General features: G+C 36.8%; 3 protein-coding genes across 8 annotated transcripts; 1 reads left to right on the top strand and 2 right to left on the bottom strand.

Moving 5' to 3' along the window:
* On the top strand, nucleotides 1-10,135 carry LOC126368043 (aminoacylase-1-like). Of its 5 annotated transcripts, none has more exons than XM_050011901.1 (10): nucleotides 1-247; nucleotides 1,193-1,371; nucleotides 2,211-2,377; nucleotides 3,271-3,442; nucleotides 3,842-3,988; nucleotides 4,387-4,457; nucleotides 4,539-4,655; nucleotides 5,218-5,313; nucleotides 6,310-6,443; nucleotides 9,782-10,135. In XM_050011901.1, exons 2-10 carry the CDS (start codon nucleotides 1,218-1,220, stop codon nucleotides 9,993-9,995), a joined length of 1,272 nt encoding a protein of 423 aa, XP_049867858.1. In that variant the 5' UTR covers nucleotides 1-247; nucleotides 1,193-1,217; the 3' UTR covers nucleotides 9,996-10,135. The 5 variants fall into 5 exon arrangements, with proteins under 5 accessions (XP_049867858.1, XP_049867862.1, XP_049867857.1 ...); XM_050011900.1 differs by lacking the exon at nucleotides 1-247 and adding an exon at nucleotides 270-313; XM_050011902.1 differs by lacking the exon at nucleotides 1-247 and adding an exon at nucleotides 270-313 and having other exon boundaries at nucleotides 6,310-6,477.
* Nucleotides 10,101-15,870, bottom strand: LOC126368065 (protein tramtrack, beta isoform-like). 2 transcript variants are annotated; one of them, XM_050011941.1, is made up of 8 exons: nucleotides 15,490-15,870; nucleotides 15,274-15,414; nucleotides 14,337-14,468; nucleotides 14,044-14,160; nucleotides 13,482-13,555; nucleotides 12,787-12,920; nucleotides 11,482-11,665; nucleotides 10,101-10,328 (listed from the first exon to the last, which is right to left on the bottom strand). In XM_050011941.1, the coding sequence occupies exons 1-8, from the start codon at nucleotides 15,565-15,567 to the stop codon at nucleotides 10,133-10,135; spliced, it is 1,056 nt and encodes a 351-aa protein (XP_049867898.1). In that variant the 5' UTR covers nucleotides 15,568-15,870; the 3' UTR covers nucleotides 10,101-10,132. The 2 variants fall into 2 exon arrangements, with proteins under 2 accessions (XP_049867898.1, XP_049867899.1); XM_050011942.1 differs by having other exon boundaries at nucleotides 15,794-15,834.
* Nucleotides 15,871-16,737: 867 nt separating this feature from the next.
* On the bottom strand, nucleotides 16,738-22,067 carry LOC126368024 (putative uncharacterized protein DDB_G0289263). The gene is made up of 7 exons (XM_050011871.1): nucleotides 21,776-22,067; nucleotides 21,435-21,575; nucleotides 20,980-21,123; nucleotides 20,084-20,130; nucleotides 18,776-19,797; nucleotides 18,382-18,583; nucleotides 16,738-17,355 (listed from the first exon to the last, which is right to left on the bottom strand). The coding sequence occupies exons 1-7, from the start codon at nucleotides 21,845-21,847 to the stop codon at nucleotides 17,244-17,246; spliced, it is 1,740 nt and encodes a 579-aa protein (XP_049867828.1). The 5' UTR covers nucleotides 21,848-22,067; the 3' UTR covers nucleotides 16,738-17,243.
* Between the last annotated feature and the right edge of the window lie 1,240 nt (nucleotides 22,068-23,307).

The raw sequence follows: 23,307 nt of genomic DNA, 5'->3' as shown, positions 1-23,307 counted from the left end.
AGAGAGCTAGCTACTTGGACAGTAACTCGTGTCACATTACAATATGCGGTTATAACTAGTTAGTTATAACTTGGTAGTGTTACAAATATAATGTAACTAATAATTTCGAGAACCATTATCAACAGCAAAAAACTAGTTTGAGTGTAATCTTATTGTACCTACTCTACCCGTTTGTACTTATAATGTTTTACTTAAATAGCTGTTGTAAACAAGAACGTGTGTATTTAATTTAAGAGGTCAGGAATATGTGAGTACCTATTTATTTTCTTTTTAAATATCTACTTATGCAATTCGGACCACAAATAGCAGGCAGGTAAGTACTAAAATTAATTATAAATTATTTTATTATTTTAACCAAGAAGATACTTACGGCAAGTCGTCTTCGACAGTATTTAGTATAATTACCTGGGTAGATAATACCTAATATCGCACTTATCTCCTCACATTTCCTGAGCCCTGGGGCTTAATATACATGGTTACCTAGTTTGGGCTTCAGCCTCTAGAAGTATAGTAAATAAGATACTTAATAAATAATGTATCGAGGAACATAACATAATCTCACGAATCCCAAACGAGGTAACCAGAAGTATATCCATCGCAAGACGAACTGAATACCCTGACCTCACCGAGTTTTCCGTTCAACCAACGGGATAAATAGTCTTAGTAAGTACTTACCTAATATATACGATACGGAGTGTTAATGACATCGTAACGAATACTAAGGTGGATGATTTAGACCATGATTCCGAGTTGATATCAAGTATTTATACACATACGTACTTAAACAGCCTAAATACGTCCCACTGCGGGGCACAGGCCTCCCCTCAATTAACCGGAGGGGGTATGGAGCATACTCCATCCACCACGCTGCTCCAATGCGGGTTGGTGGAGCCAGTATTTATATAATTTTTTTTAGAACTTTGATATTTTTTAAATTAAAAAAGAAAGCTATGCTTATATCACACCCCGGACACTTTTTACAAAAATCTTAACGTAACATTTGTTTATCTTAAGCGGAAATATATTATTATAGCTCTGAATGGTAATTTTAACAAAGCCTGAAAACTCATCTTTAATTTCACTCACTAATACATACTATTTGTAAACAGTTGGGCTGGATCTCAAAGACTTGTACTGAATGGATCTGAACAGGTTCAGGCACTCAAAGCAGGCATTTTTTTCTTAATTCCAGAATTAGTCGATCGCGAATTTGGAAGATGATAAAATATTTCCTTTATTTTTTTCTCGGCTTCAAAGCCGCATCAAGCTTTCCTTTACCGACGAACAACACACAATGTTACATAAACAATCCCGCGGTGCAAAGGTTTCGAGAGTATGTTCAAATTGATACGAGCAAACCTGAAAACTTAGGTGAGTTTAATTTCAGCAAGTCTAAAACTTTTATGATTTTTTTTTTCATTATTATTTGATTTTGTTATAAACATAAATAGCCTACATACATCCCGCTGCTGGGCACAGGCCTCCTCTCACTCGACTGCGTAGAGCATACTATGCTGGTGGAGTATGCTATGAAAGTTATCTTCTTATCGATGTCGATAACAATATCGTGGTTTGTGAGGTGAAATACCAGCCTCATCAACCCTGGTGTAAGGTTATGATTGAGCCGCCAAAGGCCCCTGACATGGCTAATGTAACGATTTCTCACTTACATCAGTAAATAGTAATCGGGACCAACGGCTTCACGTGCCTTCCGAAACACGGATCATCTTGCTTTCGGACAATCAGGTGATCAGCCTGTAATGTCCTAACCAAACTAGGGATCACAAAGTGATTTTTGTGATATGTCCCCACCGGGATTCGAACCCGGGGCCTCCGGATCGTGAGTCCAACGCTCAACGACTGGAACACAGAGGCCGTTCAAAAATGAAAGTTATAATAATGTAAGATTCTTAAAATTTTGCACTCAAACGCTCAGAGATGAAGACTGCAACCTACCTATATTCAATTCCAGATCCTATTTCGCGAGCATTAACTTTTGCTTCTTTCTTTACCGAATGTTTGGAATAGTAAAGTAGAGCAACTTCCTGAAGTTGCCTATACCTGTATAGTGACGTCAGCGGGGGTGCTACCCGAGAAGGGTGAAAATATTCAAATTCTGAATTCTGCAACCGGAGACTGGGCCCTTAACCTAAACCTTAATTTATTCAAGTGTTACCTATCTGCTGTTACGTTGGCTGTTACCTTATTAGAAAAAGCGGTGGCATTCTGGAGTAGACAAGCGGTTGAATTGGGGCTAGTGTTCGAGGTGCACCGGTCAGAAGGGCTGCCGATAGGTGTGATGACGTGGCCGGGCGTTGACCCCAGCCTGCCCAGCATCATGCTCAACTCTCACATGGACGTCGTGCCTGTTGATGAGGTCAGATTCTCTTGCTTTCATCATTATCACCACTTATCCTAGTCATGTTTTTAGTATTTAGTGCTTCCAACCCTCAGTAGAGCACTATAGTAGAGTATACTCCAAACTCCCTCGGTTGATTTAGGGAAGGCCTGTGCCTAGCAGTGGGCCGAAAATGGAAATGATTATGTTTTTCATAGGTATTTTCTTGCTGTGGTTCTTTTCCTTACCAAACATAACAATACATGTTTCGAAATGCTAGTAGGCGGGTATCTACATGATCGGTTTTTATTATTTTTTCATGGTAGGTATATAAGTAGTCGATATCTACAATATATTCTATATTGAATATATCTCTTCACTTTTATCGACAACATAGCATCACATCTGTACCCCTGAAGGGATGGTACAGTCATGAGCCCACTTTAGAACCCTGTCGCACTATCATATTGTACATTTAATGAGACATACGGTTCAATTTGTCAAAAAAGTTAATGTGACATGGTTTCAAAGTGCACTTATACATATTAGTACTCGTAACCGTACACCCGCTGCTCGCCAGTTATGTTTAAGTCCCATAAGCCCTATGCCATTAACCGGACACAACTCCCGGAAACCACGTGATGTCAGTTATTATTTAAGTTTTATTGATTTCGAAGCATAATGTTCGGCTCTTGTTGTGTGGACTGTACTAGATGGCGAGAGGTCGAGGTTTCTACTTCCAAGTGCAAACACCAGTGTTCCTTGTCACATGTTTATCACTATTTATGTATGTTACACTTTCGAGGGAGGCACCGGCCATTCAAGTCGGAATAATATTGCCATATAAAAACATTATTTTATTTTATTAATATTTTTATACTTGTGTTGCCAGCAACAGCATACTTATTCTTCATTTTGATGGTATCTTTCAGGAATTTTGGAAGTATCCGCCGTACTCTGCTCATATGGAAGACAACGGTAACATATACGGACGAGGCACCCAAGATTGTAAAGACGTCACCATACAATATGTGGAAGCCATCAGAAGGCTTAAAAATAATAATGTCACATTAAAACGCACTGTTCACGTTACTTTAATGCCTGGTAAGGAATCTTTACACATAATTTCATACATAAACTCACGCCTATTTCCCATCTAAGTAGAAGTAAGTAAGTAGTATGCTAGGTAGATCTTTCCGCGCTGGTTAATCGATAGCCTGTACTAAAAACGTCTTTGAGATAGGTTGTACCAAATTTGGTACAGAAACGATTGCCTATCCTTTTGCTTTGGATCCTACATCTTGGGTGATATTTGTGTCCGGAAGTAAGATTCCACAGTCCAGGCACTTATCGTGGCTACATCCTTCACAAGTTTGATGAGGTCGGTTATCCACCTCACAATTCACATGATAGAAAAAGACAACCTTTACCTACCGGTCCATATATGTACGATGACACCAGTTTGTACCACTTTTTTTATAAGTAAGTACATTATTTTTGTAGACGAAGAAACTGGTGGTTTTAATGGCATGGCGAAATTTGTGAAGAGGATAGAATTCAAACAGTTGAATGTTGGTTTCGCATTCGACGAAGGTCTCGCATCTCCGGACGAAAACATGTTGTTAACTTACCAGGACAAGAGACCATGGCGTAAGTTTACAAGTTTTACATATGAGTTTGATTTAAAAAGTAGATATTTAGTAATTAAATTAGGAAAGCAGACCATCGGCTCTTTCAACCTACCCATGAAAACCAAAAGCGCGTAGTTCCAAAGAGACTGAATACATATAATCAGGGTTTAAAGGGGTGTAGATAATCAAGCGCTGGCGCACTGATCAAACCAGAAACTTCAGCAATTTCAAAGGAAATCAGCTATACCTGTATGTTTGCCGGATTGTAACTCATAGATCAGGAGATTTACTTACAGAAATACAATTTCCTGTTCTGTCTTACAATTATCAATCAATATCAACTACGTAATGCAGTAGCTGTTACCGAACGCGGCAAGGATGACATTATTATTGCAACTAGTCTATTTGCTTTTTTAGAAATCAAAATCACGGTTAAAGGACTTGGAGGCCACGGTTCATCTCTATCTGACGGCTCTGCTGTACAAAAGGTATCGTATCCCAGAAACAAGCAAATATAATTCGTATCGTGCTTGAAAATTAGAAGAGTATTAAGTAGACATATTTTTCAGTTACAAAGAATAATGGACGCGATTGGTAAATACAGGGACAGTCAGAAGAAAATATCGAATGAACAAAGTATTCCTGACGCTGGAGCTTATGACAGTGTGAATATTAACATCATTAAAGTAAGTAGCTGGACAGTAATAACTGAAGGTAAATATTTATCTACCTTTTTTTAAGCTTAGGGTATGCAAGCCTTATTTCACGCCTTATTCACTGCACCCTGTGGTCAATTGTGATCGTCACTTTAAGCTACATTTCACCTCTAAGCTCTACCCTAGGTATGTAAGCAGGTATATAGTGTAGCATTTACTTATGGGTGCTTATGGATGAGATGTTTGAGCGTCTCTGGTGTCATTAGGGGTGGTAAAAATAAACTAATCTCAACTGAAACTGCCCTCAAGATCATGCTCTCCCAGTTTTTATATAAGAACTGTCACATTGACATGATCTTGAGGGCAGTCTCTTCAGAACAGAAAGCAGTCTCGAAGCTGAGATTACTTTATTAATACCACCATAGGTATCCCTTCAAAGGTGACACTGGTATCATTCTGCAATAATTAATAATCAATCGTTTTAAAAAGTATCTGTATCGGTCTGTCGACATACCTACTACTGAATTTAAAAAGCCGCGCTTGGAGCGTTCTCTATGTTTTTCTGTTTTTTTTTTTTTTTTTTTCATTCTAGACTGGAATAGCAGAAAATGTCATGCCCGAGAAAGGATATTTGGTCGTCGATATCAGATTGGCAGTTTCGAAATCCGTTGATGAAATGCAACAATTGGTACGTAATATCAGCCATTAGGTACTTACTAACGCAAGGCTTAGGTACCTACAAAATAACCATAGATTAAAGATGAAAAACATGGAAAAAACCGTAGTCGTACATGAGCCATGTCAGGGGCCTTTGGCGGCTCAATAGTAACCCTGGCTGATCATCTGATTGTCCAAAACGTAAGATGATCCGTGCTTCGGAAGGCACGTTAAGCCGTTGGTCCCGGTTACTACTTACTGACGTAAGTAAGTAGTCGTTACATAAGCTATGTCAGGGGCCTTTGGCGGCTCAATAATAACCCTGACACCAGAGTTGATGAGGTTGGTACTCCACTTCACAACCCACACGATAGAAGAATATGAAAAAAATCTATATCTATCAATATAATAACTATGCTTGTACCAAATGCACTCATACATACCTATATAAGTAAAGTAGGTAGTGGAGTAGAACATTTTAATATATCCATGACTGTCCCGGCCAAGTAGTGAATTTCCTCCGATGAAACTCTAAAAACCTAGTCACGAATTAAACCAAATAATAATTGTGTTGTGTGTGATCCATGACAATCATGGTTATATTCTTCATTTTATCTTGATTATCCATCATCAATTTAAGAGCCACGCTCTCGTCGGTGTAGCATTTTCCATTCCAGTCTATCAAAGGCCAATTCCTTGACTTCCCTATAAGACACGACGTTAACCTTTTCTTTAATCTGTTCCATGTAAGCTCTTCTTGGTCTTCCCCTTCCTCTCTTTCCTTCTAGCTTTCCTTCTATGATGTTTTTAAATAAATTCGTCCTGTCTTATTAGGTGTCCAATCATCTTGCCTCTTCTGTCCTCAATAATTCTCAGTATTTCCCTTACTCTTACTAGCACTTCCTCATTTGTAACCCTTTCTGTCCATCTTATTCTTGATTATATGGCCAACTTAATATCATTACAAGCTTTTCTTTCCATTTGCTGACCATTCGGCATTCGTGTAACGCATGTCATACATCGACAGGTGGATTCCTGGATTGCAGAGGGTGGAAATGGAACCGAAGCGAAGTATCTACGTCGTGTTGAAGTATCCGATGCGACGCCGACCGACCTCTCCCGCCCCTATATGCAAGCTATACAAGAGGCAGCGAAAGAAATGTATGAGTTTAGTGACGCATTGGTGCTAATTCCTGTAAATACCATCTAATTTTATTTTAAGTTATATCTGTCATTTTCTTATCCGCCGAAAAGGAAAGAGACGGGTAATCGACAAGCATAAAATTTATGGAACACACGTCAATTTTAAACACAAATCTAAACCGTCTAAAAATTTTACATCCGTCAATAACCCGACACAGTTAAGTAGACAGCACGTCAAACGGATTGCATACCAGCGACGTACCTTTTGATTCGCCCGGGTTATTCATTCATTTACTCATTATTCCTAAAATTAAGAGCTGTGAATCATCCGTCCCTTTCCTTTTCGACGGATATGAAAATGACGGATATAACTTAAAATAAAATTAGGCGGTGTCTGCAGGAATCGGGGCCATTTACTACCTAATGAAGCATACGCTCACGACTATATCCCAATTGGGGTAGTCAGAGGTACATCCATCGCAAGATGCACTAAGTAACTTACACCTCACCGAACTTTCTATTAGACCAAACTGATAGGCGCACATTGGGTCGAAAGTGCTATTGCAGGGACTTACGATTCAACTTTCGTTTATCACATATTTGATTATGCCAATAGATAGAGCTAATCAAACACAATAAATGTTATGTTAGGTAATTTTTTCCTAAACTTTATACTTTGGTCAGAAAAAAACATTTTCTGTTTTTTTTGTATGAAACGTATCAATGACAGTTAAATTTCTGCCAAGTCCATACCGATCCAGCTGCGAGACCTTATTTTCTGTAATCTTTGTCTAGTTGACTACTCAAATGCAAAATCAGCATCTGCCTAAAGTTGCAATTCTTTGAAAGAAATGGGTCAGAAAAGGACAAAAAATTCAACATTTCAAAATTCAGTTTTATGTTTTATTAATTTATTATAAGCTTAGTTCTATGTTAAATACTATACAAAAATACATTACAACACAAGTGACAAAGTTAAAATGAACAAAAAATTATTTTGAAGGTACCTACCCAGAACATATAATTAATGAATAACCTTTACTTATGTTATTTCGTTATAAAATTTCTCAAAATTAATTAACTTCTATATATCACTATTGCTCGCCATAAATTGTGACAATACATTCTTACAACTCTTATTAATTGGTTACCTACATAAATTTTAACAAAATAATAATATAATCTTAAGAGATACTTAAACAAAAATATACTACTTAACTTGTAAAAGACAAAAGATATTAAATACAAAAAAGTTAGCCATTATTTTAAAATGCTATTCACTTCACTATCACTAGAACTATCTTCTAAATTACTTATGTCTATAAATTCTATATCAGATTCAAGCGGATAATGCAGCAAAAGCTCTCTGGCTTCGGAAGAAAGAATCATTCCCTTTTGCTTTGTCATTCGAGGTCTAAGACTCGTTATCACTGGATCAGAAGACAATAGAAGATTATGCAAAATGTCTTCATTTGTCGCTGTCCTACTTATTTTTCTGGAATGGTTCTCTCTGTATTTCCGGAAGTCTTTGTTACGAGCTTCTGCTGCTTCTTCAGATAGTTTTCCTATGGGCATAGCACCAAAATGTTTAATTATATCTGCTCCATGGATCAATAGCTGGATGGCATGTAATACCATGGATAAAATTCCACATACATATTTGCAGTGTTTTTACAGAACTGAGAAAATTTTGAATTTTATCTATTTTTGGATAAAATTCAAAACTATCTGAAGAAGCAGCAGAAGCTCGTAACAAAGACTTCCGGAAATACAGAGAGAACCATTCCAGAAAAATAAGTAGGACAGCGACAAATGAAGACATTTTGCATAATCTTCTATTGTCTTCTGATCCAGTGATAACGAGTCTTAGACCTCGAATGACAAAGCAAAAGGGAATGATTCTTTCTTCCGAAGCCAGAGAGCTTTTGCTGCATTATCCGCTTGAATCTGATATAGAATTTATAGACATAAGTAATTTAGAAGATAGTTCTAGTGATAGTGAAGTGAATAGCATTTTAAAATAATGGCTAACTTTTTTGTATTTAATATCTTTTGTCTTTTACAAGTTAAGTAGTATATTTTTGTTTAAGTATCTCTTAAGATTATATTATTATTTTGTTAAAATTTATGTAGGTAACCAATTAATAAGAGTTGTAAGAATGTATTGTCACAATTTATGGCGAGCAATAGTGATATATAGAAGTTAATTAATTTTGAGAAATTTTATAACGAAAAAACATAAGTAAAGGTTATTCATTAATTATATGTTCTGGGTAGGTACCTTCAAAATATTTTTTTGTTCATTTTAACTTTGTCACTTGTGTTGTAATGTATTTCTGTATAGTATTTAACATAGAACTAAGCTTACAATAAATTAATAAAACATAAAACTGAATTTTGAAATGTTGAATTTTTTGTCCTTTTCTGACCCATTTCTTTCAAAGAATTGCAACTTTAGGCAGATGCTGATTTTGCATTTGAGTAGTCAACTAGACAAATATTACAGAAAATAAGGTCTCGCAGCTGGATCGGTATGGACTTGGCAGAAATTTAACTGTCTTTGATACGTTTCATACAAAAAAAACAGAAAATGTTTTTTTCTGACCAAAGTATAAAGTTTAGGAAAAAATGACCTAACATAACATTTATTGTGTTTGATTAGCTCTATCTATTGGCATAATCAAATATGTGATAAACGAAAGTTGAATCGTAAGTCCCTGCAATGGCACTTTCGACCCAATGTGAGGCGGTGAGCTGTATCGTCTGTAATGGTCGAGCATTAATAACTCATTGGTTCAAGTCCAATACCGTTTGAGAAGCAAGACGGCGAACCACAGGATTAGTGATTCTTCTTCTATCGTGTGGGTTGTGAGGTAAATTACCAACCTCATCAACCCTGGTGTGTTATTATTGAGCCGCCAAAGGCCCCTGACATGGCTCATGTGACGATTACGTCAGTAAGTAGTAACCGGGACCAACGGCTTAACGTGCCTTCCGAAGCACGGATCATCTCACTTTTTGGACTTTCAGGTGATCAGCCTGTAATGTTCTAACCAAACTAAGGGATCACAAAGTGATTTTTGTGATTTGTCCCCACCGAGATTTGAACCCACAATAACAACAGTAAACTGATTATACTGATACTGTAGGTAATAAATATTCAATACAAACATACCTCTCTGTCTACCCTTCGGGGATAAAGGCGTCTTGCTATGTATTGTTACAAACATAAACAGTACCTACATAGTTGTATCTGGACCCCCTTCTGATAGGAGAGAACGAAGCATCTCTGTGAAGATACTACTTACTCGTAAAACCTATTGAAACATTTGTCCTAACTTATCTTTTTTTTTCAGGAATATATCAATCGTACCTGTATTATGTCCAGCGGCGTCAGACATGATCATTTTACGCAGTTTAGGCATACCAGCTTTAGGATTCGCGCCTAAAACGTATACGCCTTCTCGAATACACACTTCAAACGAATATCTAAACGCGGGTACTCTTCTTAGAGGCATCGACGTTTATGTCAACTTGCTTCAGAAGCTTGGTAACTTAAATAAGTTATAATATCTGTATTTTAAATACGAGTAATTTACGATCAAAAGTTTTCTTGACTAATTTAAATCTTTTGATTCTATATGAAACAAAAATTTAATGCTAATTAAAACAACATTATTATACTTATGTAATACATGAACATTTTATTATACTGTTTTTTTCAATTTGTTGTCCACATCTGAGAAATCAAGTGTGATATAGTGTGCTTCACTCTCTGTGTTTTCTAAGTGGTCTTCTTTTTGTTTAAAAGCCTCAATTTCATCAAGAGCCGTGAATACTGCTTTCTTTTCAATCTTCTGAAGAATCTTCTTATCGTGGAATGAGTGGTTGTGGAGGTTTGCTCTGTGGGTAAATGAAGCAGATTATTATAACTACAGTATTATACTACCCGATCCGGCATGACTTAGTCTCGGAGAAATGCTGATCTGACAGTCAATGAAATCACATACAAATTTTAGTGGTTTAGATAATATAACGTAGGCTGCTTTATGTTTTTATAGCACTTACCCGTGCTTAGGGAAACTCACAAAGAGAATCACAAACAAAATCGGCTTAATGACGATACATAGATCGAAAGAATTTTGCATGGACAGGATGAGAAGCCGGTGGTGTAATGGTTAACACGCTCGTCCCGGTTTGCCAAGACTGCGGGTTGAAGTCCCGTCCGAGTCAGATTTTTTTCTATTTAAATTTTCTCATAATGTAGGCTCATACAAAATTCTCCCTATTCCACCGACGACACTACACAGACGCAATGTGTGCCGCGTTACCCGACCGCGCGCGCTACGAAACTCCTTACGTCTTAAATAGACTAAAGCAGAGGTGTGTTGAACACACATTTTCAAGTTCACTCCACATGAAATCATGAATACCTAAAGTATTAAAACAACTAACGCGTAGCGTGTACGCTTCTCATTGCCAGATTGTCATAGTAACGAAGTGAAGGGAGCGATTGGAACGCTTGACGTGTTTCAGTCACCCGCGCCTCGTTGGGCCTCGAGACTCTCGTAACTTGCACCTCTTATTAGAAGCTCTCGTTATATTAATCATTTTTATTTAGGTACGTTGCTTTGCCCTTTATTAATAAGCCTCCGATGTCCATTACACATAGGGGTACTGTACGGAACTCTTCACGAGCCAGTTCGACTCCCATTTGGCTATTTTGTTGGCGTACCGTGAAAATTTGATGAAACGGAAAGTATGCCATCAAAAGGTTGAAAACGGCTGAACTAAAGTGACCTGCACGGGGGTATTTAACCCAAGCTCGTATTGGTACGGGGCGGAGTGTCCCTTCTATAGGTAGGTACTATTATAATATCCTCCTAACACCGAATGTTCTTTATAAATCCAAACCCCATTGTTTAACTATTGTGTCTGGAAATCTCGGTCTTAAGAGGTTATATATTTTGTATAGCTATAGTGCCGTATGCTTTTAATCCGTTCATTGTACACATGTTGAGGTGTAGGGAAGTTAATATACTTAACAAATACGAACCTGTTTAAAACGACGTTGCCTTTAGTAACGATGAAAGCTTTGCAACGGTGGTTTCGGTAGTCGACGCATCGCCAACGTTTGACGCCCGAACGGTGAATAACAGAATGTAAATTATAGATGTATCGGTTCAGAATCACTTGCAGGGAACCACGGATCGATACAGAGAACTGCAGATTCGAGTGCGCTAGAAAGAAAGGAAATGATGAGACAAAATCTTCAAATCAAAAAATTCAAAGCTAAAGTGAACAGGCACCTTCTGGGCGAGCTTGCTCCATCTTAGGCCCCGTCAATGCGTTCGGGCAAGTCTGGGGCCAAGAACAAACCCATCAAAAGTAAAAAAGAAATCTAAATTATCTTCTTATTTCTTTAGTTTTTCCCGCCGCATTAGGAATTAAAGTGAGCTTATCTTGAATATAAAGAAACAAACATACACACGTTCACGCTCGCTCATATAATTATGCTCACGACTAACGTAACGACTATATCTCAATTGGAGTAAGTAGTCAGTGGTACATCCATCACATAGCTTCTGTTAGACAATTGTGATAGGTGGCGAGCTGAATCGCCGTCTATAATGGTTTAGGCGATTCTCACACTGCCCCGCATGATGCAGCGTAGCGCGTGGATGCGTGTTCTTCCGTTGCTTGTAAGTATCTCCGTCTATATAGAAAACACGCACAGTCTAACACACAGAAAATGCATCCGCGTGAACGCGCGTAGATGCACCGTGACCGTGCGTGAATAGTCAATTGGGTGAAAACTGAACTTAAGATTAATTAACTCATTGGTGCAAGTCGCTTCCCGTTTGAGAAGTAAGTTGGTGTACCACAAGATCACAGCAACATTATTACTCCGTGGTCCAGTGGTTTGAACGTTGGGCTCACGATCTGGAGGTCCCGGGTTCAAATCCCGGTGGGGACATATCACAAAAATCAATTTGTGATCCCTTGTTTGATCAGGACTGATCACCTGATTGTCCGAAAGTAGGATGATCCGTGCTTCGGAGGGCACGTTAAGCTGTTGGTCCCGGTTAATACTTACTGATGTAAGTAGTCGTTACATGAGCCATGTCAGGGGCCTTTGGCGGCTCAACATTTTTTTTTATTGGCGGGAACTTGTCATTAGCATTGTCTTATGTATATTTAGTTCATTTAATGTATAATTAGTCTGTAAGTTCTCCAAATAATATAAAAAAAAAACAGTAACCCTGGTGGGTTGATGGGGTTGGTAATCCACCTCACAACCCACACGATAGAAGAAGACAGCAACATTTTTTTTTATATAAGAAATGTAATGAATACTAACGAGTGCTGCCTGTGTCGTCAGTTACAGTCTTGCTTGAACAATCCGACATTGCGGCCGCTTCCATGTCATCGTCTGAATCCTGTACATTCATCATCTCAGTGTAACTCATATCCATCTCCACTTCCCGTTTAGTTCTGCCAACAAAAACGCAATGAAATTTATTGCTGAGCAGTCATGAGCAATATAATGTACCCACTTTAGGACTCTGTCGCACTAACATATTTGAAATTTAGTGAGACTTACAGTTCAATTCAGTCCAGGTTACTATTTACTGATGTAAGTAAGTAGTCGTTACATGAGACATGTCACGGCCTTTGGCAAGTAGGGAACCTTGACACCAGGGTTGATGAGGCTGGTATTCCACCTCACAACCCACACGATAAGCAGAAGAGATCTTCCTAAAGGCTGGGTAATAAAGCTCTTTTTACAAAACTTGCGCCCTTTTTATCCCCGGGAATATTCCCACTTTGGGATTATCAAAGGGGCACATCACTAAACTTAGCACCAACCTGTTGGGAACAATCTGGTGAGTAACTGATGGGGAACTTTCTTATTCTTGTAATTATATTTTCATGTAAATTAACTATCAGTACAGTAAGTCCACTTTCTTATTGCCCAGTGGTCTGATCACCTGATCAATCAAACAATTTTGTATGAGTGGTGCTGTAAGGACCTAATAGAAAAAAATAACTTACTTATTATCAGTAGTTTGTGTCATTTTTGCTGGAGTTTTTATTAGTACTTTCCTTGCGGCTGCCGGCAAACCAATCTGTAAAGAATGATCAAATATATACTTCTACAGATATCACATCACCAACCCGCAGTAGAGCAGTTTGGAGTATTCAATGAGGGGATGTTTGTCTTGTGTATCTCAACTCATTTTTTTCCCTCTTCAACATGCAATTGGTCTTACAATCATAAGCAGTTTTTCGTTATGCACTTAATGACGTGTTTGGAATGTCCGCTCATTATTGGCATTGCCTGCATTTGGATGCAGCTACACGGTATTCCAAAACCCATGGTATAAAAATAGGCTATATTTTTTTATTGTTAGGTAGGTACAAAATATGCTCTATATTGCCTCCGGTTGTTTGAGGGGAGTGCAGAACCTAGCAGTGGGAAGTATATACTGTTATGTAATGTACAATGTGTAGGTATCAGGTACTTACCTAATTATTATATCCCAAAAAATAAAAAATAACTTATCGTAATTTGAATTGAAAGTTAAACTCAATGTGAGTTATTTTGAATCAGTACCTGAGTTGACCCCTGTTCGTCCGGCACAGACAGATTCTTGATGCCATGGCATGGGATATTATCCTCCAACTGTGACAAAGTGTCCACTGGTTTGTAGCAAATCTCCTCAGGATTATGCTGGAATTATATATTTGTTTTTTTTTTTTTTCAAACTTGGATTAAGCACTTTGTCATTAACTTGTAATAAAATTAAGAATATGTACAGAACATACTCCTACAAGCTCACCATTCTTGATTAGTTGCAAATATTAAGGCTTTGCTCTCTCTATATTTAAAATAAAAAAAGCACTTACAAAATCCTCTAGTCCTTTAATATGAAGAGCTTTGGCTGCTTCTACAAAAGTTATCAGATTTTCAGATGGCACTAGAACTTCCCCTGTGTACACATATTCAAGCAAACAGCTAAGGGTTTTGTATGACACATTCTGAAAAAAACCAGAGATACTGAAAATTCTATTTACCTCAATTATCTACTGTACAGACCTAGGTAAACAGGATCATTACTAAATAAAGTAAGCTAGTAGCTAGTGCCACTTAATAATGCAATTTTTGCTATTTTGCTATATTACAAATGGGACACAAAATGTTTATGTGATACAATTATTAATAAAAAAAATAATTATTAACAATCACCCTCATATTATTATTAATTATTCTAGGATGTTTATTTGTACAGAAGCATCAACTAAATGCCGACTAGTTGGGAAAGTTGGGAAACCCAACTAGTCAGCCTACATAATAGTCAATGACTGAGTAGAGATAGAGGCCTAGTCTAGACTAGGCACCCCTGTTGATGACTAGACATTGACTGCTAGAAGTCACTGATGAATATATTAGCTTCGATATGTAGAAAACACTTACTTGAAAAAGAACTCAAAAATATTAATTAAACAATTTTACCATAAATCGAACCAATTCATACAAAAGAACAAGAAATTCTCTAAAACACCAGTAAAATAAATTTTAACAATTGGCCGGTTAGTCTCCTTTCTGGGATAAGTCAGCCAAACCGATAGTCGGCCAATCTAGTATTTTGTAAGAATATAGGAGTAAAAACAAAAATACTAAAGCTACATGAGGACATGCCTCTGGCTAATATACTAAATTTTAATGAATACCCACATGAAATAAAATTCCAGTCCAATGGAAACTGCAACAACAAAAGTGTAGAGCCTAAAATAGGTGCCCTGCAGTAAGCAAAGCAATAAAAGGTTTCTTATAATTACTTACGTTAAGAAATATGACTGGATGTTGACAAGGCGCCGAGCTTATAAGTTCTTTTAAATAGGGACTGGCAAGGGCCATTAAAACCTGGTGCACCTTCACGAAGTGACCATCTGCAGCTAATGTCATGTCCACAAATTCTTCATTCTGAAAAGATAAACAACAGACCTGTGAATAATTTCAAATAAATATGCGTTGCGTCTGGAAAGTTGTCTGTTGTACCTGTTGCAACGAACTGAACCCACTACAAATATTTGACTTATATGCATCCCAAGATAAGGAATATTGGGACTGCACCATATTTACGAGATTCCTCTGAGTATTTTTCAAATACTATTCCAAAAAGTACTAAAGAGAGTACTGTCCGTAAATCGTAACGTCCGTCAAGTAATATATTATTGCTTATAGCTCGAGTTAACGAAAGCAGTTTAAAACGAAACTGAATAAATAAATCTTGGCTTGCTCCTTGCTTAGCATTGAGTAGGGTACAATGAGGGTACAATACAAAGAGTAGTATCATTAATACTCTGTGGTATCATTAGTAGATTAGGTAGTGGCTGAGGCAGGCAGACAAGGTCTTTGAGAAAAGCTGACAAACTTGTGACAAACTGACAGACAAGTGACATGACACTTGATGTAATTTATTTCTTTGTTTTCCCCGAACGGTAAGGCAAAGGGAACTAACTGTCTATACAGCCAAGTTTTTAGTATTTTTTTCTTGATGATGATTAATGAAATGATGACGATGAATGATGAAACCTAAGTCCCCACCCTCGGAGCAGACTCCTACAAACCCCAAATAAATCACCTCAAAAGTGCATAAACTTTCGAGTTATGAAGCGGCTTCTTAGCACGAAGCGAAAATAGATAGGTATACTTTGTTTATTGAATATACCGATATAACACTATTAATGCCTCGCGAATGTCTTCCAACTAACTTAATGCGATCATTAACCACAAAACACCACCAAGAAACTGGAATTTTCCCGTGTTGGATGGTACGAAATTTACGTATTTGTGATTTATTTTATGAGTCAGCAAATAAAGTACAAATTTTTGCTTAACAGGCAAGCGAATCAACTTGGAGTTGTTTCTACAAAAATAGATTATTTTCTTCAAAGAACGTGGGAATTAACCATGGGGTTCAACTTCGAATTGATATAGGTTGCCCGACCCCGCAGGCGTGGTCGACGTATTCTTTCTTTCAGCGGTTTTCGCTATCGACCCTCTAGGGTTCGGTTCTCTCAAATATAATCCTCTCCATAGTACATTTTCGGGCCTGAGCCTTATGCACTTTCCATTTATCCGATGACCTAATTAAAGCTTAATGCAAATAAATAACAGGAAGAAAAAAAAATACCCGGCACCTCGTGTATTCACGTAATCACGTTTCAAATTATTTGCCATAATAATCGAAATTCATGGGGAGAAGAAGGTTAGGATACCTAAGCAAGTAATAAAAGGTCATCATTACTAATATACTTTTATAATAAATCCAGTTCTTGTGAACCATCCACATAAAGTTTACATAAAGGCCAAGGTTGTAATAGACACCGTAGTAACACTGAGGGAGATGTTCTTTTGTTTTAAGATTGCGATGATGTTTATATTAACTCTGAAGAATCATGAGCTTGAATCATACCCCTCAGTATTCATTACGTTGTCACTTACACTCCGTAAAAATACGTCCCGTACAGGTAGACGTACGGGTTGGTACAAGTGTTAGTGGCACTGTGCCTAAAACTGAGAGGGATGATTTTGAGTTAATATCAAGTATAATTTTCCGGCGCCTAGTTCATGAAAATGTTAAGGTCTTTTTAAATTATTTTTAGCAATAAGGCCGCCTATTGTACTCATTCTATTTCTCTTTTGTTTTGTATTTTCTTTTTTCCTGGTTGTGTAATAAAGTATTTGTTATGTTATGTTTTAGTTCTGAAACATGAGCTGAATCATCCCCCTCCGTATTCGGTACGGTATCACTTAATCCCTGTATTTTCCCTAGCTTCTTGTATCGACGTAAAGACACAGTGCCAGGCTCCTCTGTGCATTATTTTTTGATCATGAAAACCATGTGTGTGCATAAATTTTCTGTAAAAAAACAAGTTACCTTATTATTTTCGTGGAACGGTAATAAAATTCATACAGCCTGATAAAAAGTAGCAATAGCATGTGCAAATATAGCCATGTCGTCGGGTTTGTTGGTTTGAGAAAGTTTACTTGACGTAAAGTGTGCACTTTGCATAACGTCTTTTGTAAGATATTCATTTTGTTTATATTAATTTTACATACATAAACTCACGCCTATTTTCCCACCGGGGTAAGCAGAGACTATAGAATTCCATTTGCTTCGATCCTGACACACTTCTCTTGCTTCCTCCACATTCATCAATCGCTTCATACACGCACGCCGGTTCAGAGTAGATCGTATTAAACCTTTTCTAAGGACATCTCCAATTTGGTCAATGTAAGTCCTTCTCGGTCTTCCTCTGCCAGCCCTACCATCAACTTAACACCTAATTTTATGTAAGGATTTGTCGATTACTTATTCACCGAATGGGAAAGGGACAGCTGAACAGCGTCATCTACATTGTTTTTCAGGAACATAGACTGGAAAGTCCCTTATTGACAGGCTAAAAAAAAATTAGGAACACAGTTAAATTTTTCAACATTTTAACGTTAGCGTATTATACGCTACAGAATTTATTTAGATTACAGCCCACGTCAAATCGGTTGCACCCAGGGAGGTACCTATTTGATTCGTCCGGGTTATTGTTTCAAGTAGTTTCAACCATTCATTAATTTTATAATTAACAGCTGTCAGTCGTCCGTCCCTTTCCCTTCGGCGGATAAGAAAGTAACAGGTATAACTTAAAATCAATTTAGGAAGTGTGCTGCAATCAGCATCATTACCAGTCAATAGTATCCTACTGCTGCAACCGGTTTGGAAATCGCACTCGGAAACGAGGATAGCAAAACGTTCATTTCTCAACTTACGCACTTAAATGATATTTATAATCTTATAAAACTTTAGCTGCACGAAACCTTTGTGGCGCGATTCGCTTTTGCCCCCTTATTATTATTACTCTTCTTTGTCCAACATCGATTTTACATCACCTGTTAACAATTATTTCTCCTTCAGTATCGAGGTAAGCAGAGCATCTTGCTCTCCTGTAGTCTATACACCTCCATCGCCTTTTGAATCCTTTTTTAGACTTATGATGCTCGTAGTACATAAACCGGTTCAATATCATTAGTAACGCGCCTCTACCTGTAGTTGTATACAGTGGAGAATTACTTCCAGGCAGTTTTGTTAAATCTGAAAAGTAAAGCTCTTGCTATAGTTAGTAGGTACCTTACCTACCTAACAAAATAAGTTGCACATTTTTATTTCATTGCAGGACACAGGCCTTTCCTCAATCGATCGACGTTGGGTATGGAGCATTCTCCACCACCCTGCTCCTCCAGTATGGTTTACATTGAATTATATGCAATTAATACAATATCTTACCCGACCAATTAGTGCGGGGTTGAGTAGTAGAAGCACCCATTTCAACACGTTCAATGGGGGTTTTAACAACACCTGCATTTATAGTTATTTCTGGCGGTTTTTTATTATCAGTAGTGGGTAATACAACCTTAATACTGTATCCTTTATTTGGCTCACAATGGTTAATAGTATTGACATCATTACTAATAGTTTCATTTACTCTGGTGGTGTTTATTGTAGAGAAATTATTTGATTCAGCTCCTTTTTCATTTCTGCTATTGCTTGCAAAGTAAGATTCCACATCTATAATTTCTTCATTATTTCTTCGGCCTTCTGAGGCACAATATGGGTCAACATTCATTACTTCCTGATTTACATTTGGTGCTGAATTTTCTTCAATATACATAGTATTGTAGTCGGATTCATCATTATCAGTATCCCAGTTATTTAGAGATTCAACTTTCACTATTGTATTGTCTAATGCCTCTTTACTTACAGGATCAATACAGAAATTACTTGTGTGCATTTGAATAATGTTGTTTCGGTTGATAATTTCACTGTTAACCGAGTTGGATTTTGTAATGTTATTTTCTAAGTTTTTGTTGACATTTTGACTATTAACCAAGTTGGTATGTGTAATGTTATTATCTAAGTTTTGGTTGATATTTTGGTTAGCAACCAAGTTAGTTTCTGTAATGATATTATGTAAGTTTTGGTTGATATTTTGAGTATTAACCAAGTTGGTTTCTGTAATGTTATTTTCTAAGTTGTGGTTGACATTTTGGTTAGTAACAAAGATGGTTCCTGTAATGATATTATGTAAGTTTTGGTTGATATTTTGACTATTAACCAAGTTGGTTTCTGTAATGTTATTTTCTAAGTTTTGGTTGATATTTTGGTTGTTAACCAAATTTGTTTCTGTAATGTTATTTTCAATATTTTGGGTATTAAGCAAGTTGGTTTCTGTAATTGTGTCATTTTGGTAGGCTGAACTTATATTTTCATATACATTTAAATTTCCAGCTGATGTGTTGCATTTTTTTCTGAAAAACATATATCATTCATTAGTCATCAATCATAATTTTATTATCATAGTCTTTATTGCATTCCAAGTGGTAAAAAGTTGGTAACCTAAGATGAGTAGCATATAGATTCGGATTGGGCACAGCCATTTTTAAAAAAGAGTGACAATTTCATAATTTTGATAGTCTTAGATGTAACATATTTAATTTTTGATTAGCTTTAGACATCCTCATCATTATTCAAATATTAAGTAAAATAAAATCAAACTATTTAAAGAAATATATAATGTACATTACGCCTACATACCTCATTGCAGTATTTTCTCTGTGTTCAATCAGCTGACTTTTTATGTTCTGTAAACAGAAACAACACATTACTACTGGGTGCCCAAAAGGTTGACATTTGAAACGAAAAATAATATACAGAAAATCCTTAACAATGTTAGAAAGAACCAGGTGCAATGTATGAGAATGACCAGTTTTGTCTGTCTTGCAATCTTTTAGGGCCAATAAATGACTTCATGTTTTGCTCCTATTAAGAGTACTTTTTAGGACATTTCTAAAAACCTATTCCATTCAACAGTTTTTTTTAAATACTTTCAGGGTCTATTGACTCATATTTTTTAATCTTTGGCGAAGTTTAATGACTGTAACAATTTTGGTTCTCACTTTGATTTCCATTTTTATCTTTAGAATGACTGCTTTTATTTTTTCAACTCACGGTCCACTTCCTTAGGAAAAGGTATGTAGTAAAATAAAATAATTATTCAGAAAGAAGGAAATTGCGACGAAATAATGATTTCTGAAGTAAGGTAGAACCTCTTGAAAAAGATACAAAATAGGTCATATCTCCTAAACCGTAGATAATTGCTGAACATAGGTAGAAGAGGTGTTTCTGGTAGTAAATGATCTGAATTTTTCGTTTTGATCATCAACTTTTGGGCCATCATGTATACCGAGTATTTATTTACAAGCATATAGCAAATCAGAAGAACCAGTTACTCTGCTTCAATTAGTAAATGGAAGCAATATAACAATAATAATAGGTAAAACAAAGAACAAATGCATTTCAAAAATGTTGTTTTAATCTTAATAGGCATCAAGCTCTAGTAAAATAGCATACATTTTGCCTTTATAGGTAGGTACTATACTTAAGTAGGTAGTCATTTTATGAACCTTACATAAAACCATGTCAATACTTACTGATGGTGGAATGAGGTTACAGACACCTGTTATGTGCAATGCTTTAGTTGCATCAATGAAAGCCATCATCATGTTTGCTGGAATGTCCACCTCTCCAGTATAAACATACTCCAAAATATAGCACAGGACATCATAACTGATTAGCTGTGGATGGTGGAAATTATGGTTATGAGCTATTTAACACAGATTTGTTTCTTTGCAAAGAATTATTAGTTTTAATAATGCCCTGGAAGATTTCACTGCTTTGATTTAAACTTTTAGAACTTCTAGATTAAAATTAAAAGTTAAAAAAAATCCTCAAAATCTTCCATGATTCATTGGGCATGACACCCACCCGATGTATTATTTGTTATACTGTCCATTCCCGACGCCATTGGACCAGATGGATTGCTTAATATAATAAGTCTTTAAATCAAATCAGTAAAATAATAAAAATAAATAAATAAAAAAATTACATTTAGGAATAGAACAGGATGTGGGCATGGTGCAGACTGGATCATTTCTTTGATGTATGGGCTGGCAAGTGCAAGGAGACTCTTGTGTACCTTCACCAAGTGTCCATCAGCTGCTAGTGTCATATCTACAAACTCCTCTGTCTGGAACCATATTCTCCCAGTGAGTAAAACAAATGAACTAATGTTTATAAAACAATTATTTGATTTCAAAAACAAATAGGAATGGGACGAAGAGCTCTTCAAAATAAGCTATCTGCTGCTTTTATTGGGCAGCCTAAGTAGCAATGTTGTATTACAGGTATTTTCAAATATGTTGTGTAAAGTAATTATAATTTACTTACCTGTTGCAGACGTGAATACCCATTGCTTATATTACTTTTATAAGAATCCCAACTTACATGGCAGTAAACCATGGTGTTCAATGGTGATTTTAAATAGGTAATTAAGGGTCTTTTCGGAAACGACTTATTTCAAAAACACAAAGAGATGTCAAAGTCTTTTATGAAAGGCGACGGGAATATCAACCGGGCCCCTCGCGCTTTCAACTCCCTTGTTCAACCCCTGAGTTCAACCGCGATCGCCATTTGATACAACTACAGACTTTTTTTTTTCCCCGAAGGGTAAGGCAAAGGGAACTATGCCCATACAGCCATGTCTGACGTATTTTTTTCTTGATGATTAATGAAATGATGAAAGGTGATGATGATCAAACCTAAGCCCCCACCCTCGGAGTAGACTCCTACTCCGAACCCCAAACGAATTAACTCAAAAGTCCGCATAAACTTTTGAGTTATGAAGCGGCTTCCTGACACGAAGCGAAAATAGGCAGATACACTTTGTTTATTGAATACTCCAATATAATAACACTCGCGAATGTCTTCCGACTAACTTAATGCGATCATTAACCACAAAACACCACTTCGTATTAATTATTTAGATCATTCAATGAAGAAAGCAACTGTCCCGTTCCCGTTTCCCGCCAAAAAGCCACAACCACAGACTAGTAAGAGATACTACTCAGAGATACTACGTACCAGGGCTGCCAGATGAAAAAAAGGCATGATCGTACGTCAACTACAAAAAAATCGTATTTCAAGGAAATTTTGAAATGAAAAGATAGTACAACTTAAAAGTTCAAAGATTTTATGAAAAATGAGAATAATTCGTTAAGAATCAGAAAAATAATGCAATAAAACTGTTTATTAGACTTATACTAATTTTCTGAGGTTAATTTTCTTTTTTTTTATTCGGAAAACTGCGCTATTCGTCATCTATCGCCTGCATCACTTGCATATCGGGTTTTATTATTCTTGGAACCAGTATCATGAGTGGCAGTAACGTCGGTACTTTTTACTGTAATTACTGGAAACAGCATTGGTAGGTTCAAGACAGTCCAGTTCCGATAGAATGGCGCCATCTAAATCGTATCTTTTTTAATTTCTTCTGCACTTGTGATTAAAAAATGCCTGCAACGTTGAAAAAAATCAAAGCTGCCGGAGTAACCTGGAGTAACACATTTGTTTTATTACGAAATGTTGCCAGGTACCGAAAAATCGTACATTTTCCGTACGATCGTACATGGGTAGAAATGCCAAAAAATCGTACGAGTACGATTTAAATCGTACATCTGGCAGCCCTGCTACGTACGTATCAGACGAACATCTCTAGTACTAACGTTTTGTTTGATTGGTTTTAATAATACATGACAGTTGGTTTTTTTAATAATCGAATTTTACTTGGCAAAGGACTACGCGTCATGCGGCCTAGTGTACAGGAGTGGGACGTTCAAAAGAAAAGGTCTTGTAACTGGAATCGGTATTATTCTACAGATTTTAATTCGACTTTGAAACAAGTAAGTACTTATTTCAAAGTC

This window comes from Pectinophora gossypiella, chromosome 7 (genome assembly GCF_024362695.1).
Source record: "Pectinophora gossypiella chromosome 7, ilPecGoss1.1, whole genome shotgun sequence".
Taxonomy (NCBI): Eukaryota; Metazoa; Arthropoda; class Insecta; order Lepidoptera; family Gelechiidae; genus Pectinophora; species Pectinophora gossypiella.
The sequence above is the reverse complement of the archived record's forward strand: the minus strand, read 5'-3'. Positions and strand labels throughout refer to the sequence as shown.